At 54.2% G+C, this 17808-nt stretch overlaps 1 protein-coding gene across 1 annotated transcript in view; it reads right to left on the bottom strand.

Annotated features, from left to right (window-relative positions):
* The window catches only part of LOC122542617 (annexin A2), a 67229-nt gene that overhangs the window by 26720 nt on the left and 22701 nt on the right, over positions 1-17808 (bottom strand). Inside the window, exon 5 of the mRNA XM_087982243.1 lies at positions 15590-15703. Coding sequence (XP_087838369.1) covers positions 15590-15703 — 114 coding nt within the window. The remainder of the gene's footprint in view (positions 1-15589; positions 15704-17808) is intronic.

Genomic DNA, 17808 nt, shown 5'->3' with positions numbered 1-17808 from the left:
AGAGACCAGTGTCAGCGTGAGTGAGTGAGTGAGTGTGAGCAGGCAGTGAGAGACCAGTGTTAGTGTCAGTGAGTGAGTGTGAGCAGGCAGTGAGAGACCAGTGTCAGTGTAAGTGAGTGAGTGTGAGCAGGCAGTGAGAGACCAGTGTCAGTGTGAGTGAGTGAGTGTGAGCGGGCAGTGAGAGACCAGTGTCAGTGTGAGTGAGTGAGTGTGAGCGGGCAGTGAGAGACCAGTGTCAGTGTGAGTGAGTGAGTGTGAGCGGGCAGTGAGAGACCAGTGTCAGTGTGAGTGAGTGAGTGTGAGCGGGCAGTGAGAGACCAGTGTCAGTGTGAGTGAGTGAGTGTGAACAGGCAGTGAGAGACCAGTGTCAGTGTGAGTGAGTGAGTGAGTGAGTGAGTGTGAGCAGGCAGTGAGAGACCAGTGTCAGTGTGATTGAGTGAGTGTGAGCAGGCAGTGAGAGACCAGTGTCAGTGTGAGTGAGTGAGTGTGAGCGGGCAGTGAGAGGCCAGTGTCAGTGTGAGTGAGTGAGTATGAGCAGGCAGTGAGAGACCAGTGTTAGTGTGAGTGAGTGAGTGTGAGGGGGCAGTGAGAGACCAGTGTCAGTGTGAGTGAGTGAGTGTGAGGGGGCAGTGAGAGACCAGTTTTAGTGTAAGTGAGTGAGTGTGAGCGGGCAGTGAGAGACAAGTGTCAGTGCGAGTGAGTGAGTGTGAGGGGGCAGTGAGAGACCAGTGTCAGTGTGAGTGAGTGTGAGCGGGCAGTTAGAGGCAGTGTCAGTGTGAGTGAGTGAGTGTGAGCGGGCAGTGAGAGACCAGTGTCAGTGCGAGTGAGTGAGTGTGAGGGGGCAGTGAGAGACCAGTGTCAGTGTGAGTGTGAGCGGGCAGTTAGAGGCAGTGTCAGTGTGAGTGAGTGAGTGTGAGCGGGCAGTGAGAGACCAGTGTCAGTGTGAGTGAGTGTGAGCGGGCAGTGAGAGGCCAGTGTCAGTGTGAATGAGTGAGTGTGAGCGGGCAGTGAGAGACCAGTGTCAGTGTGAGTGAGTGGGTGTGAGCGGACAGTGAGAGACCAGTGTCAGTGTGGGTGAGTGAGTGTGAGCGGGCAGAGAGAGGCCAGTGTCAGTGTGAGTGAGTGTGAGGGGGCAGTGAGTGACCAGTGACAGTGTAAGTGAGTGAGTGAGTGAGTGTGAGCTGGCAGTGAGAGGAGCGTCAGTGTGAGTAATTGAGTGAGTGAGTGTGAGCAGGCAGTGAGAGACCAGTGTTAGTGTAAGTGAGTGAGTGTGAGCGGGCAGTGAGAGACAAGTGTCAGTGTGAGTGAGTGAGTGTGAGCAGGCAGTGAGAGACCAGTGTCAGTGTGAGTGAGTGAGTGAGTGTGAGCGGGCAGTTAGAGGCCAGTGTCAGTGTGAGTGAGTGAGTGTGAGCGGGCAGTGAGAGACCAGTGTCAGTGTGAGTGAGTGAGTGTGAGCGGGCAGTTAGAGGCCAGTGTCAGTGTGAGTGAGTGAGTGTGAGCGGGCAGTGAGAGACCAGTGTCAGTGTGAGTGAGTGAGTGTGAGCGGGCAGTGAGAGACCAGTGTCAGTGTGAGTGAGTGAGTGTGAGCGGGCAGTGAGAGACCAGTGTCAGTGTGAGTGAGTGTGAGCGGGCAGTGAGAGACCAGTGTCTGTGTGAGTGAGTGAGTGTGAGCGGGCAGTGAGAGACCAGTGTCAGTGTGAGTGAGTGTGAGCAGGCAGTGAGAGACCAGTGTCAGTGTGAGTGAGTGAGTGTGAGCGGGCAGTGAGGGATCAGTGTCAGTGTGAGTGAGTGAGTGTGAGCGGGCAGTGAGAGACCAGTGTCAGTGTGAGTGAGCGGGCAGTGAGAGACCAGTGTCAGTGAGAGTGAGTGAGTGTGAGCGGGCAGTGAGAGACCAGTGTCAGTGTGAGTGAGTGAGTGTGAGCAGGCAGTGAGAGACCAGTGTCAGTGCGAGTGAGTGTGAGCGGGCAGTGAGAGACCAGTGTCTGTGTGAGTGAGTGAGTGTGAGCGGGCAGTGAGAGACCAGTGTCAGTGTGAGTGAGTGTGAGCAGGCAGTGAGAGACCAGTGTCAGTGTGAGTGAGTGAGTGTGAGCGGGCAGTGAGAGACCAGTCTCAGTGTGAGTGAGTGAGTGTGAGCGGGCAATGAGAGACCTGTTTCAGTGTGAGTGAGTGAGAGTGAGCAGGCAGTGAGAGACCAGTGTCAGTGTGAGTGAGTGAGTGTGAGCGGGCAGTGAGAGACCAGTGTCAGTGTCAGCGAGTGAGTGTGAGCGGGCAGTGAGAGATCAGTGTCAGTGTGAGTGAGTGTGAGCGGGCAGTGAGAGGCCAGTGTCAGTGTGAGCGAGTGAGTGTGAGCGGGCAGTGAGAGATCAGTGTCAGTGTGAGTGAGTGTGAGCGGGCAGTGAGAGGCCAGTGTCAGTGTGAGTGAGTGAGTGTGAGCGGGCAGTGAGAGACCAGTGTCAGTGTGAGCGAGTGTGAGCGAGCAGTAAGAGACCAGTGTCAGTGTAAGTGAGTGAGTGAGTGAGTGTGAGCGGGCAGCGATAGACCAGTGCCAGTGTAAGTGAGTGAGTGTGAGCGAGCAGTAAGAGACCAGTGTCAGTGTAAGTGAGTGAGTGTGAGCGGGCAGTGAGAGACTAGTTTCAGTGTAAGTGAGTGAGTGTGAGGGGGCAGCTAGAGACCAGTGCCAGTGTGAGTGAGTGAGTGAGTGAGTGAGTGAGTGAGTGAGTGAGTGAGTGTGAGCGGGCAGTGAGAGACTAGTTTCAGTGTAAGTGAGTGAGTGTGAGCGGGCAGTGAGAGGCCAGTGTCAGTGTGAGTGAGTGTGAGCGGCAGTGAGAGACCAGTGTCAGCGTGAGTGAGTGAGTGAGTGTGAGCAGGCAGTGAGAGACCAGTGTTAGTGTCAGTGAGTGAGTGTGAGCAGGCAGTGAGAGACCAGTGTCAGTGTAAGTGAGTGAGTGTGAGCAGGCAGTGAGAGACCAGTGTCAGTGTGAGTGAGTGAGTGTGAGCGGGCAGTGAGAGACCAGTGTCAGTGTGAGTGAGTGAGTGTGAGCGGGCAGTGAGAGACCAGTGTCAGTGTGAGTGAGTGAGTGTGAGCGGGCAGTGAGAGACCAGTGTCAGTGTGAGTGAGTGAGTGTGAGCGGGCAGTGAGAGACCAGTGTCAGTGTGAGTGAGTGAGTGTGAACAGGCAGTGAGAGACCAGTGTCAGTGTGAGTGAGTGAGTGAGTGAGTGAGTGTGAGCAGGCAGTGAGAGACCAGTGTCAGTGTGATTGAGTGAGTGTGAGCAGGCAGTGAGAGACCAGTGTCAGTGTGAGTGAGTGAGTGTGAGCGGGCAGTGAGAGGCCAGTGTCAGTGTGAGTGAGTGAGTATGAGCAGGCAGTGAGAGACCAGTGTTAGTGTGAGTGAGTGAGTGTGAGGGGGCAGTGAGAGACCAGTGTCAGTGTGAGTGAGTGAGTGTGAGGGGGCAGTGAGAGACCAGTTTTAGTGTAAGTGAGTGAGTGTGAGCGGGCAGTGAGAGACAAGTGTCAGTGCGAGTGAGTGAGTGTGAGGGGGCAGTGAGAGACCAGTGTCAGTGTGAGTGAGTGTGAGCGGGCAGTTAGAGGCAGTGTCAGTGTGAGTGAGTGAGTGTGAGCGGGCAGTGAGAGACCAGTGTCAGTGCGAGTGAGTGAGTGTGAGGGGGCAGTGAGAGACCAGTGTCAGTGTGAGTGTGAGCGGGCAGTTAGAGGCAGTGTCAGTGTGAGTGAGTGAGTGTGAGCGGGCAGTGAGAGACCAGTGTCAGTGTGAGTGAGTGTGAGCGGGCAGTGAGAGGCCAGTGTCAGTGTGAATGAGTGAGTGTGAGCGGGCAGTGAGAGACCAGTGTCAGTGTGAGTGAGTGGGTGTGAGCGGACAGTGAGAGACCAGTGTCAGTGTGGGTGAGTGAGTGTGAGCGGGCAGAGAGAGGCCAGTGTCAGTGTGAGTGAGTGTGAGGGGGCAGTGAGTGACCAGTGACAGTGTAAGTGAGTGAGTGAGTGAGTGTGAGCTGGCAGTGAGAGGAGCGTCAGTGTGAGTAATTGAGTGAGTGAGTGTGAGCAGGCAGTGAGAGACCAGTGTTAGTGTAAGTGAGTGAGTGTGAGCGGGCAGTGAGAGACAAGTGTCAGTGTGAGTGAGTGAGTGTGAGCAGGCAGTGAGAGACCAGTGTCAGTGTGAGTGAGTGAGTGAGTGTGAGCGGGCAGTTAGAGGCCAGTGTCAGTGTGAGTGAGTGAGTGTGAGCGGGCAGTGAGAGACCAGTGTCAGTGTGAGTGAGTGAGTGTGAGCGGGCAGTTAGAGGCCAGTGTCAGTGTGAGTGAGTGAGTGTGAGCGGGCAGTGAGAGACCAGTGTCAGTGTGAGTGAGTGAGTGTGAGCGGGCAGTGAGAGACCAGTGTCAGTGTGAGTGAGTGAGTGTGAGCGGGCAGTGAGAGACCAGTGTCAGTGTGAGTGAGTGTGAGCGGGCAGTGAGAGACCAGTGTCTGTGTGAGTGAGTGAGTGTGAGCGGGCAGTGAGAGACCAGTGTCAGTGTGAGTGAGTGTGAGCAGGCAGTGAGAGACCAGTGTCAGTGTGAGTGAGTGAGTGTGAGCGGGCAGTGAGGGATCAGTGTCAGTGTGAGTGAGTGAGTGTGAGCGGGCAGTGAGAGACCAGTGTCAGTGTGAGTGAGCGGGCAGTGAGAGACCAGTGTCAGTGAGAGTGAGTGAGTGTGAGCGGGCAGTGAGAGACCAGTGTCAGTGTGAGTGAGTGAGTGTGAGCAGGCAGTGAGAGACCAGTGTCAGTGCGAGTGAGTGTGAGCGGGCAGTGAGAGACCAGTGTCTGTGTGAGTGAGTGAGTGTGAGCGGGCAGTGAGAGACCAGTGTCAGTGTGAGTGAGTGTGAGCAGGCAGTGAGAGACCAGTGTCAGTGTGAGTGAGTGAGTGTGAGCGGGCAGTGAGAGACCAGTCTCAGTGTGAGTGAGTGAGTGTGAGCGGGCAATGAGAGACCTGTTTCAGTGTGAGTGAGTGAGAGTGAGCAGGCAGTGAGAGACCAGTGTCAGTGTGAGTGAGTGAGTGTGAGCGGGCAGTGAGAGACCAGTGTCAGTGTCAGCGAGTGAGTGTGAGCGGGCAGTGAGAGATCAGTGTCAGTGTGAGTGAGTGTGAGCGGGCAGTGAGAGGCCAGTGTCAGTGTGAGCGAGTGAGTGTGAGCGGGCAGTGAGAGATCAGTGTCAGTGTGAGTGAGTGTGAGCGGGCAGTGAGAGGCCAGTGTCAGTGTGAGTGAGTGAGTGTGAGCGGGCAGTGAGAGACCAGTGTCAGTGTGAGCGAGTGTGAGCGAGCAGTAAGAGACCAGTGTCAGTGTAAGTGAGTGAGTGAGTGAGTGTGAGCGGGCAGCGATAGACCAGTGCCAGTGTAAGTGAGTGAGTGTGAGCGAGCAGTAAGAGACCAGTGTCAGTGTAAGTGAGTGAGTGTGAGGGGGCAGCTAGAGACCAGTGCCAGTGTGAGTGAGTGAGTGAGTGTGAGCGGGCAGTGAGAGACTAGTTTCAGTGTAAGTGAGTGAGTGTGAGGGGGCAGCTAGAGACCAGTGCCAGTGTGAGTGAGTGAGTGAGTGAGTGAGTGAGTGAGTGAGTGAGTGAGTGTGAGCGGGCAGTGAGAGACTAGTTTCAGTGTAAGTGAGTGAATGTGAGCGGGCAGTGAGAGACCAGCGTCTGTGTGAGTGAGTGAGTGTGAGCGGGCAGTGAGAGACCAGTGTCAGTGTGAGTGAGTGTGAGCGGGCAGTGAGCGACCAGTGTCAGTGTGAGTGAGTGAGTGTGAGCGGTCAGTGAGAGACCGGTTTCAGTGTGAGTGAGTGAGTGTGAGCGGGCAGTGAGAGACCAGTCACAGTGTGAGTGAGTGAGTGTGAGCGGGCAGTGAGAGACCAGTGTCAGTATGAGTGAGTGAGTGTGAGCGGGCAGTGAGAGACCAGCGTCTGTGTGAGTGAGTGAGTGAGTGTGAGCTGGCAGTGAGAGACCAGCGTCAGTGTGAGTGAGTGAGTGAGTGTGAGCAGGCATTGAGGGACCAGTGTTAGTGTAAGTGAGTGAGTGTGAGGGGGCAGCGAGAGACCAGTGTCAGTGTGAGTGAGTGAGTGTGAGCGGACAGTGAGAGACCAGTGTCAGTGTGAGTGAGTGAGTGTGAGCGGGCAGTGAGAGGCCAGTGTCAATGTGAGTGAGTGAGTGTGAGGGGGCAGTGAGAGACCAGTGTCAGTGTGAGTGAGTGAGTGAGTGTGAGGGGGCAGTGAGAGACCAGTGTCAGTGTGAGTGAGTGAGTGAGTGAGTGAGTGAGTGAGTGAGTGAGTGAGAGCAGACAGTGAGAGACCAGTGTCAGTGTGAGTGAGTGAGTGTGAGCGGGCAGTGAGAGACCAGTGTCAATGTGAGTGAGTGAGTATGAGCAGGCAGTGAGAGACCAGTGTCAGTGTGAGTGAGTGAGTGTGAGCGGCAGTGAGAGACCAGTATCAGTGTGAGTGAGTGAGTGAGTGAGTGAGTGAGTGAGTGAGTGAGTGTGAGCAGACAGTGAGAGACCAGTGTCAGTGTGAGTGAGTGAGTGTGAGCGGGCAGTGAGAGACCAGTGTCAATGTGAGTGAGTGAGTATGAGCAGGCACTGAGAGACCAGTGTCAGTGTGAGTAAGTGAGTGTGAGCGGGCAGTGAGAGACCAGTGTTAGTGTAAGTGAGTGAGTGTGAGCGGGCAGTGAGAGACCAGTGTCAGTGTGAGTGAGTGAGTGTGAGGGGGCAGTGAGAGACCAGTGTTAGTGTAAGTGAGTGAGTGTGAGCCGGCAGTGAGAGTCCAGTGTCAGTGTGAGTGAGTGAGTGTGAGGGGGCAGTGAGAGACCAGTGTCAGTGTAAGTGAGTGTGAGTGGGCAGTTAGAGGCAGTGTCAGTGTGAGTGAGTGAGTGTGAGCGGGCAGTGAGAGACCAGTGTCAGTGTGAGTGAGTGTGAGCGGGCAGTGAGAGGCCAGTGTCAGTGTGAATGAGTGAGTGTGAGCAGGCAGTGAGAGACCAGTGTCAGTGTGAGTGAGTGAGTGTGAGCGGGCAGTGAGAGACCAGTGTCAATGTGAGTGAGTGAGTGAGTGAGTGTGAGCGGGCAGTGAGAGACCAGTGTTAGTGTAAGTGAGTGAGTGTGAGCGGGCAGTGAGAGACCAGTGTCAGTGTGAGTGAGTGAGTGTGAGGGGGCAGTGAGAGACCAGTGTCAGTGTCAGTGTGAGTGAGTGTGAGCGGGCAGTGAGAGACCAGTGTCAGTGTGAGTGAGTGAGTGTGAGCGGGCGGTTAGAGGCCAGTGTCAGTGTGAGTGAGTGTGAGCGGGCAGTGAGAGGCCAGTGTCAGTGTGAATGAGTGAGTGTGAGCGGGCAGTGAGAGACCAGTGTCAGTGTGAGTGAGTGAGTGTGAGCGGACAGTGAGAGACCAGTGTCAGTGTGGGTGAGTGAGTGTGAGCGGGCAGTGAGAGGCCAGTGTCAGTGTGAGTGAGTGAGTGTGAGGGGGCAGTGAGAGACCAGTGACAGTGTAAGTGAGTGAGTGAGTGAGTGTGAGCAGGCAGTGAGAGACCAGTGTTAGTGTAAGTGAGTGAGTGTGAGCGGACAGTGAGAGACCAGTGTCAGTGTGAGTGAGTGAGTGTGAGCGGGCAGTGAGAGGCCAGTGTCAGTGTGAGTGAGTGAGTGTGACGGGGCAGTGAGAGACCAGTGTCAGTGTGAGTGAGTGAGTGAGTGTGAGGGGGTAGTGAGAGACCAGTGTCAGTGTGAGTGAGTGTGAGCGGCAGTGAGAGACCAGTGTCAGTGTGAGTGAGTGAGTGAGTGAGTGAGTGAGTAGACAGTGAGAGACCAGTGTCAGTGTGAGTGAGTGAGTGTGAGCGGGCAGTGAGAGACCAGTGTCAATGTGAGTGAGTGAGTATGAATTGGCAGTGAGAGACCAGTGTTAGTGTAAGTGAGTGAGTGTGAGCGGGCAGTGAGAGACCAGTGTCAGTGTGAGTGAGTGAGTGTGAGGGGGCAGTGAGAGACCAGTGTTAGTGTAAGTGAGTGAGTGTGAGCCGGCAGTGAGAGACCAGTGTCAGTGTGAGTGAGTGAGTGTGAGCGGGCAGTGAGAGACCAGTGTCAGTGAGAGTGAGTGAGTGTGAGCGGGCAGTTAGAGGCCAGTGTCAGTGTGAGTGAGTGTGAGCGGGCAGTGAGAGACCAGTGTCAGTGTGAGTGAGTGAGTGTGAGCGGGCAGTGAGGGGCCAGTGTCAGTGTGAGTGAGTGAGTGTGAGCGGGCAGTGAGAGACCAGTGTCAGTGTGAGTGAGTGTGAGCGGGCAGTGAGAGACCAGTGTCAGTGTTGGTGAGTGAGTGTGAGCGGGCAGTGAGAGGCCTGTGTCAGTGTGAGTGAGTGAGTGTGAGCGGGCAGTGAGAGACCAGTGTCAGTGTGAGTGAGTGAGTGTGAGCGGGCAGTGAGAGACCAGTGTCAGTGTGAGTGAGTGAGTGTGAGCGGCCAGTGAGAGACCAGTGTCAGTGTGAGTGAGTGTGAGCGGGCAGTGAGAGACCAGTGTCTGTGTGAGTGAGTGAGTGTGAGCGGGCAGTGAGAGACCAGTGTCAGTGTGAGTGAGTGTGAGCAGGCAGTGAGAGACCAGTGTCAGTGTGAGTGAGTGAGTGTGAGCGGGCAGTGAGAGACCAGTGTCAGTGTGAGTGAGTGTGAGCGGGCAGTGAGAGACCAGTGTCAGTGTGAGTGAGTGAGTGTGAGCGGGCAATGAGAGACCAGTGTCAGTGTGAGTGAGTGAGTGTGAGCGGGCAGTGAGAGGCCAGTGTCAGTGCCAGCGAGTGAGTGTGAGCGGGCAGTGAGAGATCAGTGTCAGTGTGAGTGAGTGTGAGTGGGCAGTGAGAGGCCAGTGTCAGTGTGAGTGAGTGAGTGTGAGCGGGCAGTGAGAGTCCAGTGTCAGTGTAAGCGAGTGAGTGTGAGCGAGCATTAAGAGACCAGTGTCAGTGTAAGTGAGTGAGTGAGTGAGTGTGAGCGGGCAGTGAGAGACCAGTGTCAGTGTGAGTGAGTGAGTGTGAGCGGGCAGTGAGAGACCAGTGTCAGTGTGAGTGAGTGAGTGTGAGCGGGCAATGAGAGACCAGTGTCAGTGTGAGTGAGTGAGTGTGAGCGGGCAGTGAGAGGCCAGTGTCAGTGCCAGTGAGTGAGTGTGAGCGGGCAGTGAGAGATCAGTGTCAGTGTGAGTGAGTGTGAGCGGGCAGTGAGAGGCCAGTGTCAGTGTGAGCGAGTGAGTGTGAGCGGGCAGTGAGAGATCAGTGTCAGTGTGAGTGAGTGTGAGTGGGCAGTGAGAGGCCAGTGTCAGTGTGAGTGAGTGAGTGTGAGCGGGCAGTGAGAGTCCAGTGTCAGTGTAAGCGAGTGAGTGTGAGCGAGCATTAAGAGACCAGTGTCAGTGTAAGTGAGTGAGTGAGTGAGTGTGAGCGGGCAGCGATAGACCAGTGCCAGTGTAAGTGAGTGAGTGTGAGCGGGCAGTTAGAGGCCAGTGTCAGTGTGAGTGAGTGAGTGAGTGTGAGCGGGCAGTGAGAGACCAGTGTCAGTGTGAGTGAGTGAGTGTGAGCGGGCAGAGGCCAGTGTCAGTGTGAGTGAGTGAGTGTGAGCGGGCAGTGAGAGACCAGTGTCAGTGTGAGTGAGTGAGTGTGAGCGGGCAGTGAGAGACCAGTGTCAGTGTGAGTGAGTGAGTGTGAGCGGGCAGTGAGAGACCAGTGTCAGTGTGAGTGAGTGTGAGCGGGCAGTGAGAGACCAGTGTCTGTGTGAGTGAGTGAATGTGAGCGGGCAGTGAGAGACCAATATCAGTGTGAGTGAGTGTGAGCAGGCAGTGAGAGACCAGTGTCAGTGTGAGTGAGTGAGTGTGAGCGGGCAGTGAGGGACCAGTGTCAGTGTGAGCGAGTGAGTGTGAGCGGGCAGTGAGAGATCAGTGTCAGTGTGAGTGAGTGTGAGCGGGCAGTGAGAGGCCAGTGTCAGTGTGAGTGTGTGAGTGTGAGCGGGCAGTGAGAGACCAGTGTCAGTGTAAGTGAGTGAGTGTGAGCGAGCAGTAAGAGACCAGTGTCAGTGTAAGTGAGTGAGTGAGTGAGTGTGAGCGGGCAGCGATAGACCAGTGCCAGTGTAAGTGAGTGAGTGTGATGGGGCAGCTAGAGACCAGTGCCAGTGTGAGTGAGTGAGTGAGTGTGAGCGGGCAGAGACTAGTTTCAGTGTAAGTGAGTGAGTGTGAGAGGGCAGCTAGAGACCAGTGCCAGTGTGAGTGAGTGACTGAGTGAGTGTGAGCGGGCAGTGAGAGACTAGTTTCAGTGTAAGTGAGTGAGTGTGAGCGGGAGTGAGAGACCAGCGTCTGTGTGAGTGAGTGAGTGTGAGCGGGCAGTGAGAGACCAGTGTCAGTGTGAGTGAGTGTGAGCGGGCAGTGAGAGGCCAGTGTCAGTGTGAGTGAGTGAGTGTGAGCGGGCAGTGAGAGACCAGTGTCAGTGTGAGTGAGTGAGTGTGAGCGGGCAGTGAGAGACCAGCATCTGTGTGAGTGAGTGAGTGTGATCTGGCAGTGAGAGGCCAGCGTCAGTGTGAGTGAGTGAGTGAGTGTGAGCAGGCATTGAGGGACCAGTGTTAGTGTAAGTGAGTGAGTGTGAGCGGGCAGTGAGAGACCAGTGTCAGTGTGAGTGAGTGAGTGTGAGCGTACAGTGAGAGAGCAGTGTCAGTGTGAGTGAGTGAGTGCGAGCGGGCAGTGAGAGACCAGTGTCAGTGTGGGTGAGTGAGTGTGAGCGGGCAGTGAGAGGCCAGTGTCAGTGTGAGTGAGTGAGTGAGTGTGAGTGGGCAGTGAGAGACCAGTGTCAGTGTGAGTGAGTGAGTGAGTGTGAGCGGGCAGTGAGAGACCAGTGTCAGTGTGAGTGAGTGAGTGTGAGCGGGCAGTGAGAGACCAGTGTCAGTGTGAGTGAGTGAGTGTGAGCGGGCAGTGAGAGACCAGTGTCAGTGTGAGTGAGCGAGTGTGAGCGGGCAGTGAGAGACCAGTGTCAGTGTGAGTGAGTGAGTGTGAGCAGACAGTGAGAGACCAGTGTCTGTGTGAGTGAGTGAGTGTGAGCGGGCAGTGAGAGACCAGTGTCGGTGTGAGTGAGTGTGAGCAGGCAGTGAGAGACCAGTGTCAGTGTGAGTGAGTGAGTGTGAGCGGGCAGTGAGAGACCAGTGTCAGTGTGAGTGAGTGAGTGTGAGCGGGCAGTGAGAGACCAGTGTCAGTGTGAGTGAGTGTGAGCGGGCAGCGAGAGAACAGTGTCTGTGCGAGTGAGTGAGTGTGAGCGGGCAGTGAGAGACCAGTGTCAATGTGAGTGAGTGTGAGCAGGCAGTGAGAGACCAGTGTCAGTGTGATTGAGTGAGTGTGAGCGGGCAGAGAGAGACCAGTGTCAGTGTGAGTGATTGAGTGTGAGCGGGCAGTGAGAGACCAGTGTGAGTGAGTGTGAGCGGGCAGTGAGAGACCAGTGTCAGTGTGAGTGAGTGAGTGTGAGCGGGCAGTGGGAGACCAGTGTCAGTTTGAGCGAGTGAGTGTGAGTGGGCAGTGAGAGATCAGTGTCAGTGTGAGTGAGTGTGAGCGGGCAGTGAGAGGCCAGTGTCAGTGTGAGCGAGTGAGTGTGAGCGAGCAGTAAGAGACCAGTGTCAGTGTAAGTGAGTGAGTGAGTGAGTGTGAGCAGGCAGCGAGAGACCAGTGCCAGTGTAAGTGAGTGAGTGTGAGGGGGCAGCGAGAGACCTGTGCCAGTGTGAGTGAGTGAGTGAGTGAGTGTGAGCGGGCAGTGAGAGACTAGTTTCAGTGTAAGTGAGTGAGTGTGAGCGGGCAGTGAGAGACTAGTTTCAGTGTAAGTGCGTGAGTGTGAGCGGGCAGTGAGAGACCAGTGTCAGTGTGAGTGAGTGAGTGTGAGAGGGCAGTTAGAGGCCAGTGTCAGTGTGAGTGAGTGAGTGTGAGCGGGCAGTGAGAGACCAGTGTCAGTGTGAGTGAGTGAGTGTGAGCGGGCAGTGAGAGACCAGTGTCAGTGTGAGTGAGTGAGTGTGAGCGGGCAGTGAGAGACCAGTGTCAGTGTGAGTGAGTGAGTGTGAGTGGGCAGTGAGAGACCAGCGTCTGTGTGAGTGAGTGAGTGTGAGCGGGCAGTGAGAGACCAGTGTCAGTGTGAGTGAGTGAGTGTGAGCGGGCAGTGAGAGACCAGTGTCAATGTGAGTGAGTGTGAGCGGGCAGTGAGAGACCAGTGTCAGTGTGAGTGAGTGTGAGCGGGCAGTGAGAGACCAGTGTCAGTGTGAGTGAGTGAGTGTGAGCGGGCAGTGAGAGACCAGTGTCAGTGTGAGTGAGTGAGTGTGAGCGGGCAGTGAGAGACCAGCGTCTGTGTGAGTGAGTGAGTGTGAGCGGGCAGTGAGAGGCCAGTGTCAGTGTGAGTGAGTGAGTGTGAGCGGGCAGTGAGAGACCAGTGTCAATGTGAGTGAGTGTGAGCGGGCAGTGAGAGACCAGTGTCAGTGTGAGTGAGTGTGAGCGGGCAGTGAGAGACCAGTGTCAGTGTGAGTGAGTGAGTGTGAGTGGGCAGTGAGAGGCCAGTGTCAGTGTGAGCGAGTGAGTGTGAGTGGACAGTGAGAGGCCAGTGTCAGTGTGAGCGAGTGTGAGCGGGCAGTTAGAGGCCAGTGTCAGTGTGAGCGAGTGAGTGTGAGTGGACAGTGAGAGGCCAGTGTCAGTGTGAGTGAGTGAGTGTGAGCGGGCAGTGAGAGATCAGTGTCAGTGTGAGTGAGTGTGAGCGGACAGTGAGAGACCAGTGTCAGTGTGAGCGAGTGAGTGTGAGCGTGCAGTGAGAGGCCAGTGTCAGTGTGAGTGAGTGAGTGTGAGCCGGCAGTGAGAGACCAGTGTCAGTGTCAGCGAGTGAGTGTGAGCGGGCAGTAAGAGACCAGTGTTAGTCTAAGTGAGTGAGTGAGTGTGAGCGGGCAGTGAGAGACCAGTGCCAGTGTAAGTGAGTGAGTGTGATGGGGCAGTGAGAGACCAGTGTCAGTGTGAGTGAGTGAGTGTGAGCGGGCAGTGAGAGACCAGTATCAGTGTGAGTGAGTGAGTGTGAGCGGGCAGTGAGAGACCAGTGTCAGTGTGAGTGAGTGAGTGTGAGGGGGCAGTGAGAGACCAGTGTCAGTGTAAGCGAGTGAGTGTGAGCAATCTGAGAGTGAGTTGCTTTGGTACAGTATGTAGGAACAGTAATGTGTTCCTGGGGGATGACACTCGGTCATTGTGTTCAGCTTTGGTCACCTTGCTATAGGAAGGATGTTATTCAACTGGAGAGAGTGTAGAGGAAATTTATAAGGATGCTGCTTAGATTCAACAGACAGGAGTTACAGGGATAGGTTGGACAAACTATGACTTTTTTCTTTCGAGTGAAGGAGATTGTGGGATAGGTCTTATAGAAGTGCATAAGATCATGAGAGGCATGGGTAGGGTTAATGGACTCAGTCTTTTTCCCAGGGTTGGGGAATTGAGGACTAGAGGGCATCAGTTTAAGGATAGAGGGGAAAGAATAAACGGGAACCCAAGGGGCAACCTTCTAACACAGAGGGTGGTACACATCTGGAATGAGCTGCCGGGAAAGTGGTTGAGGCGTGTACATTAACAACAGTTAAAAGGCATTTGGACAAATATATGGACAGGAAAGGTTTAGAAGGATATGGGCCAAGTGCAGAGAAATGGGGTTAGAGTAGATGGACAGTTTGGTCAGCATGGACCAGTTCGGGCCGAAGGGCCTGTCTCTGTGCTGTAGGGCTCTATGACTCTATGACTCTCTAAGTGTACTTGTGCAAATGTGTGTCTTTGTGTGTTCCAGGGACATTGCACACACAAATCTGTTTACATGTGCAACTGTGTGCGTCAGTACGATGCTGAAGTGAGTAAGAACCGCTCCGACTGTAAATCTGTGAATGAAGATCAGTGACTGCTAGTGTCTGGGTGTGAGAATTGAGACTGCGCGCGACTCAGAGAGTCTATGTGCAGTAGTGTGTACTCACACGTGTGTGACAGAGAAAGACGATTATAGTTTGAGTGAAGGTGACAGAGTGATTGCGACTTGAGAGAAACTGATAGGGGTGACAGTGACAGTGATTCTCTGTTTGCAAGGTGCTTGTGACAGTGTGCACAAATGTGCAAGTGTGTTTTGCAAATGGGGCAGTGTGTGGACATGAATGTCTGTAAATGTGTGAGCATGATAGTATATGTATGTGTACATGTGAGTGTGTGTGTGTGTGTTTGAGTGAGTATGAGCAAGTGCATGAGTGTGTGTGACTGACACTGAGTGAGAGAGTGTGTGCGTGTGTGTTTGTGCGCGAGCATGTGTGTGTATGAGTGTGAGTGACTGTGTGCGTGCGAGTGTGTTTCAGAGGGTAATCGTGTGTGTATATGAGTAGATGCTCTGTGTGTTTCCTTTGTACTATCGCTCACATTCCCCATGTCCAGGCGACCATGAGCTGGGGGGTTGCTGTGGGTTGGCTTGGTAAACCTGAGGGAAGTTTGAGGCACAGACAACAGGCTCTGAGACTCTCGCTCCTCCAGGATGGTTGCTGTCCTTCAGAACAGCCTGGGGTTTTGAGCAGAAACTGTTTGCCAGATCTCTTTCACCCAGGTGAAGTCTTTAACTCCACCTTCCAGTCTGTGGGGAACTGGGGAGCTTGAGATTAAGCCATGAAGGAGAACGATGGGGCCTTGTCTGACCACATCTCCTCCTCCTATGCTATTTGTCTCTCGTGGTATACTGTGTTCTCAGGTTCACTGTTACTTCCTGCGTTAAGTAAACCGTCCCATAAAACAATTGGTCCTGGTTGAAATTGGATTTTTTTTTTGTTGATCTGTACCTCAACTACATTTTCCTGCCAATTTTTCCACCATCAACAAAAGAAAACCATTAAATCCAGTCTTGAAAGTTCTAAGCCAACAGGTTTTGTTGGATGGGACTATTCTGCCTTTGAATTCTCTCCTCTTTGTAATGAAGTACTCTCTGCTGTCACCCCTAGATGGCCTGGTTCCAATTTTAAGGCTAACGTTCCCCCTTTCCTGGGCTGCCTGAGCAGAAGAAATAGTCCCCTGCTGTTTCACGTGGGCACGGTGGCTCAGTGGTTAGCACTGCTGCCCTCACTGCGCCAGGGACCAGGGTTCGATTCCATCCTCGGGCGACTGGAGCAAAGAGAGAGGCCAAGAGAGTGAGAGTGAGTGGAGGTCGCACATTCTCCCCGTGTCTGTGCGGGTTTCCTCCGGGTGCTCCAGTCTCCTCCCACAGTGTGCAAGGTCAGGTGGATGGGCCATGCTAAATTGCCCACAGTGTGGAGGTTAGCAATGAGAAATACAGGGATACAGAGTGGGTCTGGGTGGGATGTTTTTCACACTGTCAGTGTGGATTCAATGGGCCGAACAGCTTGCTTCCACACTGTAGGGATTCTATAATTGAATTCTTCGATTGATTTTTAAACAGCTTGAACACTTCACACCATAATTATACTAAATGCCAAAGATTACAACCCCTAGTCAATTTAAGAGCCTTCTGCCCAGGGGAGCAGCAGAGGAGGTAACTGTCCCCATTTCAATCCCTTACTCCACAAACTCCCCCAGCCAGGAAACCTCCCAGTCTAATTCTCACCTTGATGGCACCTCGCATTTCAGATGCATCGTATTTGTCTGGAGTCTTCATCAGTCCCAGGATGACAGATTTTAGAGGGTCAGAGAGAGCTTTTTGCAGTTTATCCTCCAGTTTCTGTAGAAATGAGACAAAGCATTTAACAGAGACATTTCAGTCAATACACAAAAACCTGGGGAGAATGTGTACACGTTGCTCACCGAGATAGAGAGAGTGTGTGAGGAGGAGAGAGAAAAAGAGGGGCAAAGAGTGAGTATGAGAGAGACAGGAGCAGAGAGAGAGAGGCCAAGAGAAAGATAGCAAGCAAGAGAGGGGCAGAGAGGGAGAGAGGGGCAGAGAGAGTGAGAGCGAGCAAGGGAAGAGTGAAGGGAAGAGAAGGAGAAAGGCCGAGAGAGAGATAAACAAACAAACAAACAGAGAGATAGAGAAAGACGGAGACACAGACAGAGAAAGGCACAGAGAGAGAGACAGACAGACAGACACACAGAAAGAGGCAGACTGAGCCACAGTCAGCACAGCGAGGGAGGTTATATCTAATAGAAAACAGTATATCATTTAAAAGGAACATAACAGACTAGTACAAGGGAGAAGGTGAGAAAACAGTCATTCTGAGCTGGAAATTTGAGAGTCAAAGTAATTACAGATCCAGGAGAAAGTGAGGACTGCAGATGCTGGAGATCAGAGCTGAAAATGTGTTGCTGGAAAAGCGCAGCAGGTCAGGCAGCATCCAGGGAACAGGAGAATCGACGTTTCGGGCATAAGCCCTTCTTCAGGAATGAGGAGAGTGTGCCCAGCAGGCTAAGATAAAAGGTAGGGAGGAGGGACTTGGGGGAGGAGCGTTGGAAATGTGATAGGTGGAAGGAGGTCAAGGTGAGGGTGATAGGCCGGAGTGGGGTGGGGGCGGAGAGGTCAGGAAGAAGATTGCAGGTTAGGAAGGTGGTGCTGAGTTCAAGGGATTTGACTGAGACAAGGTGGGGGGAGGGGAAATGAGGAAACTGGAGAAATCTGAGTTCATCCCTTGTGGTTGGAGGGTTCCTAAGCGGAAGATGAGGCGCTCTTCCTCCAACCGTCGTGTTGCTATGGTCTGGTGATGGAGGTGTCCAAAGACCTGCATGTCCTTGGTGGAGTGGGAGGGGGAGTTGAAGTGTTGAGCCACGGGGTGGTTGGTCCGGGTGTCCCAGAGGTGTTCTCTGAAACGTTCCGCAAGTAGGCGGCCTGCCTCCCCAATATAGAGGAGGCCACATAGGGTGCAGAGGATGCAGTAAATGATGTGTGTGGAGGTGCAGGTGAATTGGTGGCGGATATGGAAGTATCCCTTGGGGCCTTGGAGGGAAGTAAGGGGGGAGATGTGGGCGCAAGTTTTGCATTTCTTGCGGTTGCAGGGGAAGGTGCCGGGAGTGGAGATTGGGTTGGTGGGGGGGGGTGTGGACCTGACGAGGGAGTCACAGAGGGAGTGGTCTTTTCAGAATGCTGATAGGGGAGGGGAGGGAAATAGATCCCTGGTGGTGGGGTCCGTTTGGAGGTGGCGGAAATGACGGTGGATGATACGCTGTACATGGAGGTTGGTGGGGTGGTAGGTGAGGACCAGTGGGGTTCTGTCCTGGTGGCGGTTGGAGGGGCGGGACTCAAGGGCAGAGGAGCGGGAAGTGGAAGAGATGCGGTGGAGGGCATCGCCGACCACGTTTGGGGGGGAAATTGCGGTCTTTGAAGAAGGAGGCCATCTGGGTTGTACAGATTTGGAACTGGTCCTCCTGGGAGCAGATGCGGTGGAGATGAAGGAATTGGGAATATGGAATGGTGTTTTTACAGAGGGCAGGGTGGGAGGAGATGTAATCTCGGTAGCTGTGGGAGTCAGTCGGTTTGTAGTAAATGTCCGTGTTGATACGGTCGCCCGAGATAGAAATGGAAAGGTCGAGGAAGGGGAGGGAGGAATCTGAGACGGTCCAGGTAAATTTGAGGTCAGGGTAGAAGGTGTTGGTAAAGTGGATGAACTGTTCAACCTCCTCGTGGGAGCACGAGGCGGCGCCGATACAATCATCGATGTAGCGGAGGAAAAGGTGGGGGGTGGTGCCAGTGTAGCTGCGGAAGATGGACTGTTCCACATATCCTACGAAGAGGCAGACATAGCTGGGGCCCATGCGGGTGCCCATGGCTACTCCTTGGGTTTGGAGGAAGTGGGAGGATTGGAAAGAGAAGTTGTTCAGGGTGAGGACCAGTTCAGT

Source organism: Chiloscyllium plagiosum, unplaced genomic scaffold, assembly GCF_037043375.1.
Source record: "Chiloscyllium plagiosum isolate Xiang-an unplaced genomic scaffold, Cpla_swu_hap1 HiC_scaffold_42, whole genome shotgun sequence".
NCBI classification, from domain to species: domain Eukaryota; kingdom Metazoa; phylum Chordata; class Chondrichthyes; order Orectolobiformes; family Hemiscylliidae; genus Chiloscyllium; species Chiloscyllium plagiosum.
This window is presented reverse-complemented; position numbering and strand designations above follow the sequence as displayed.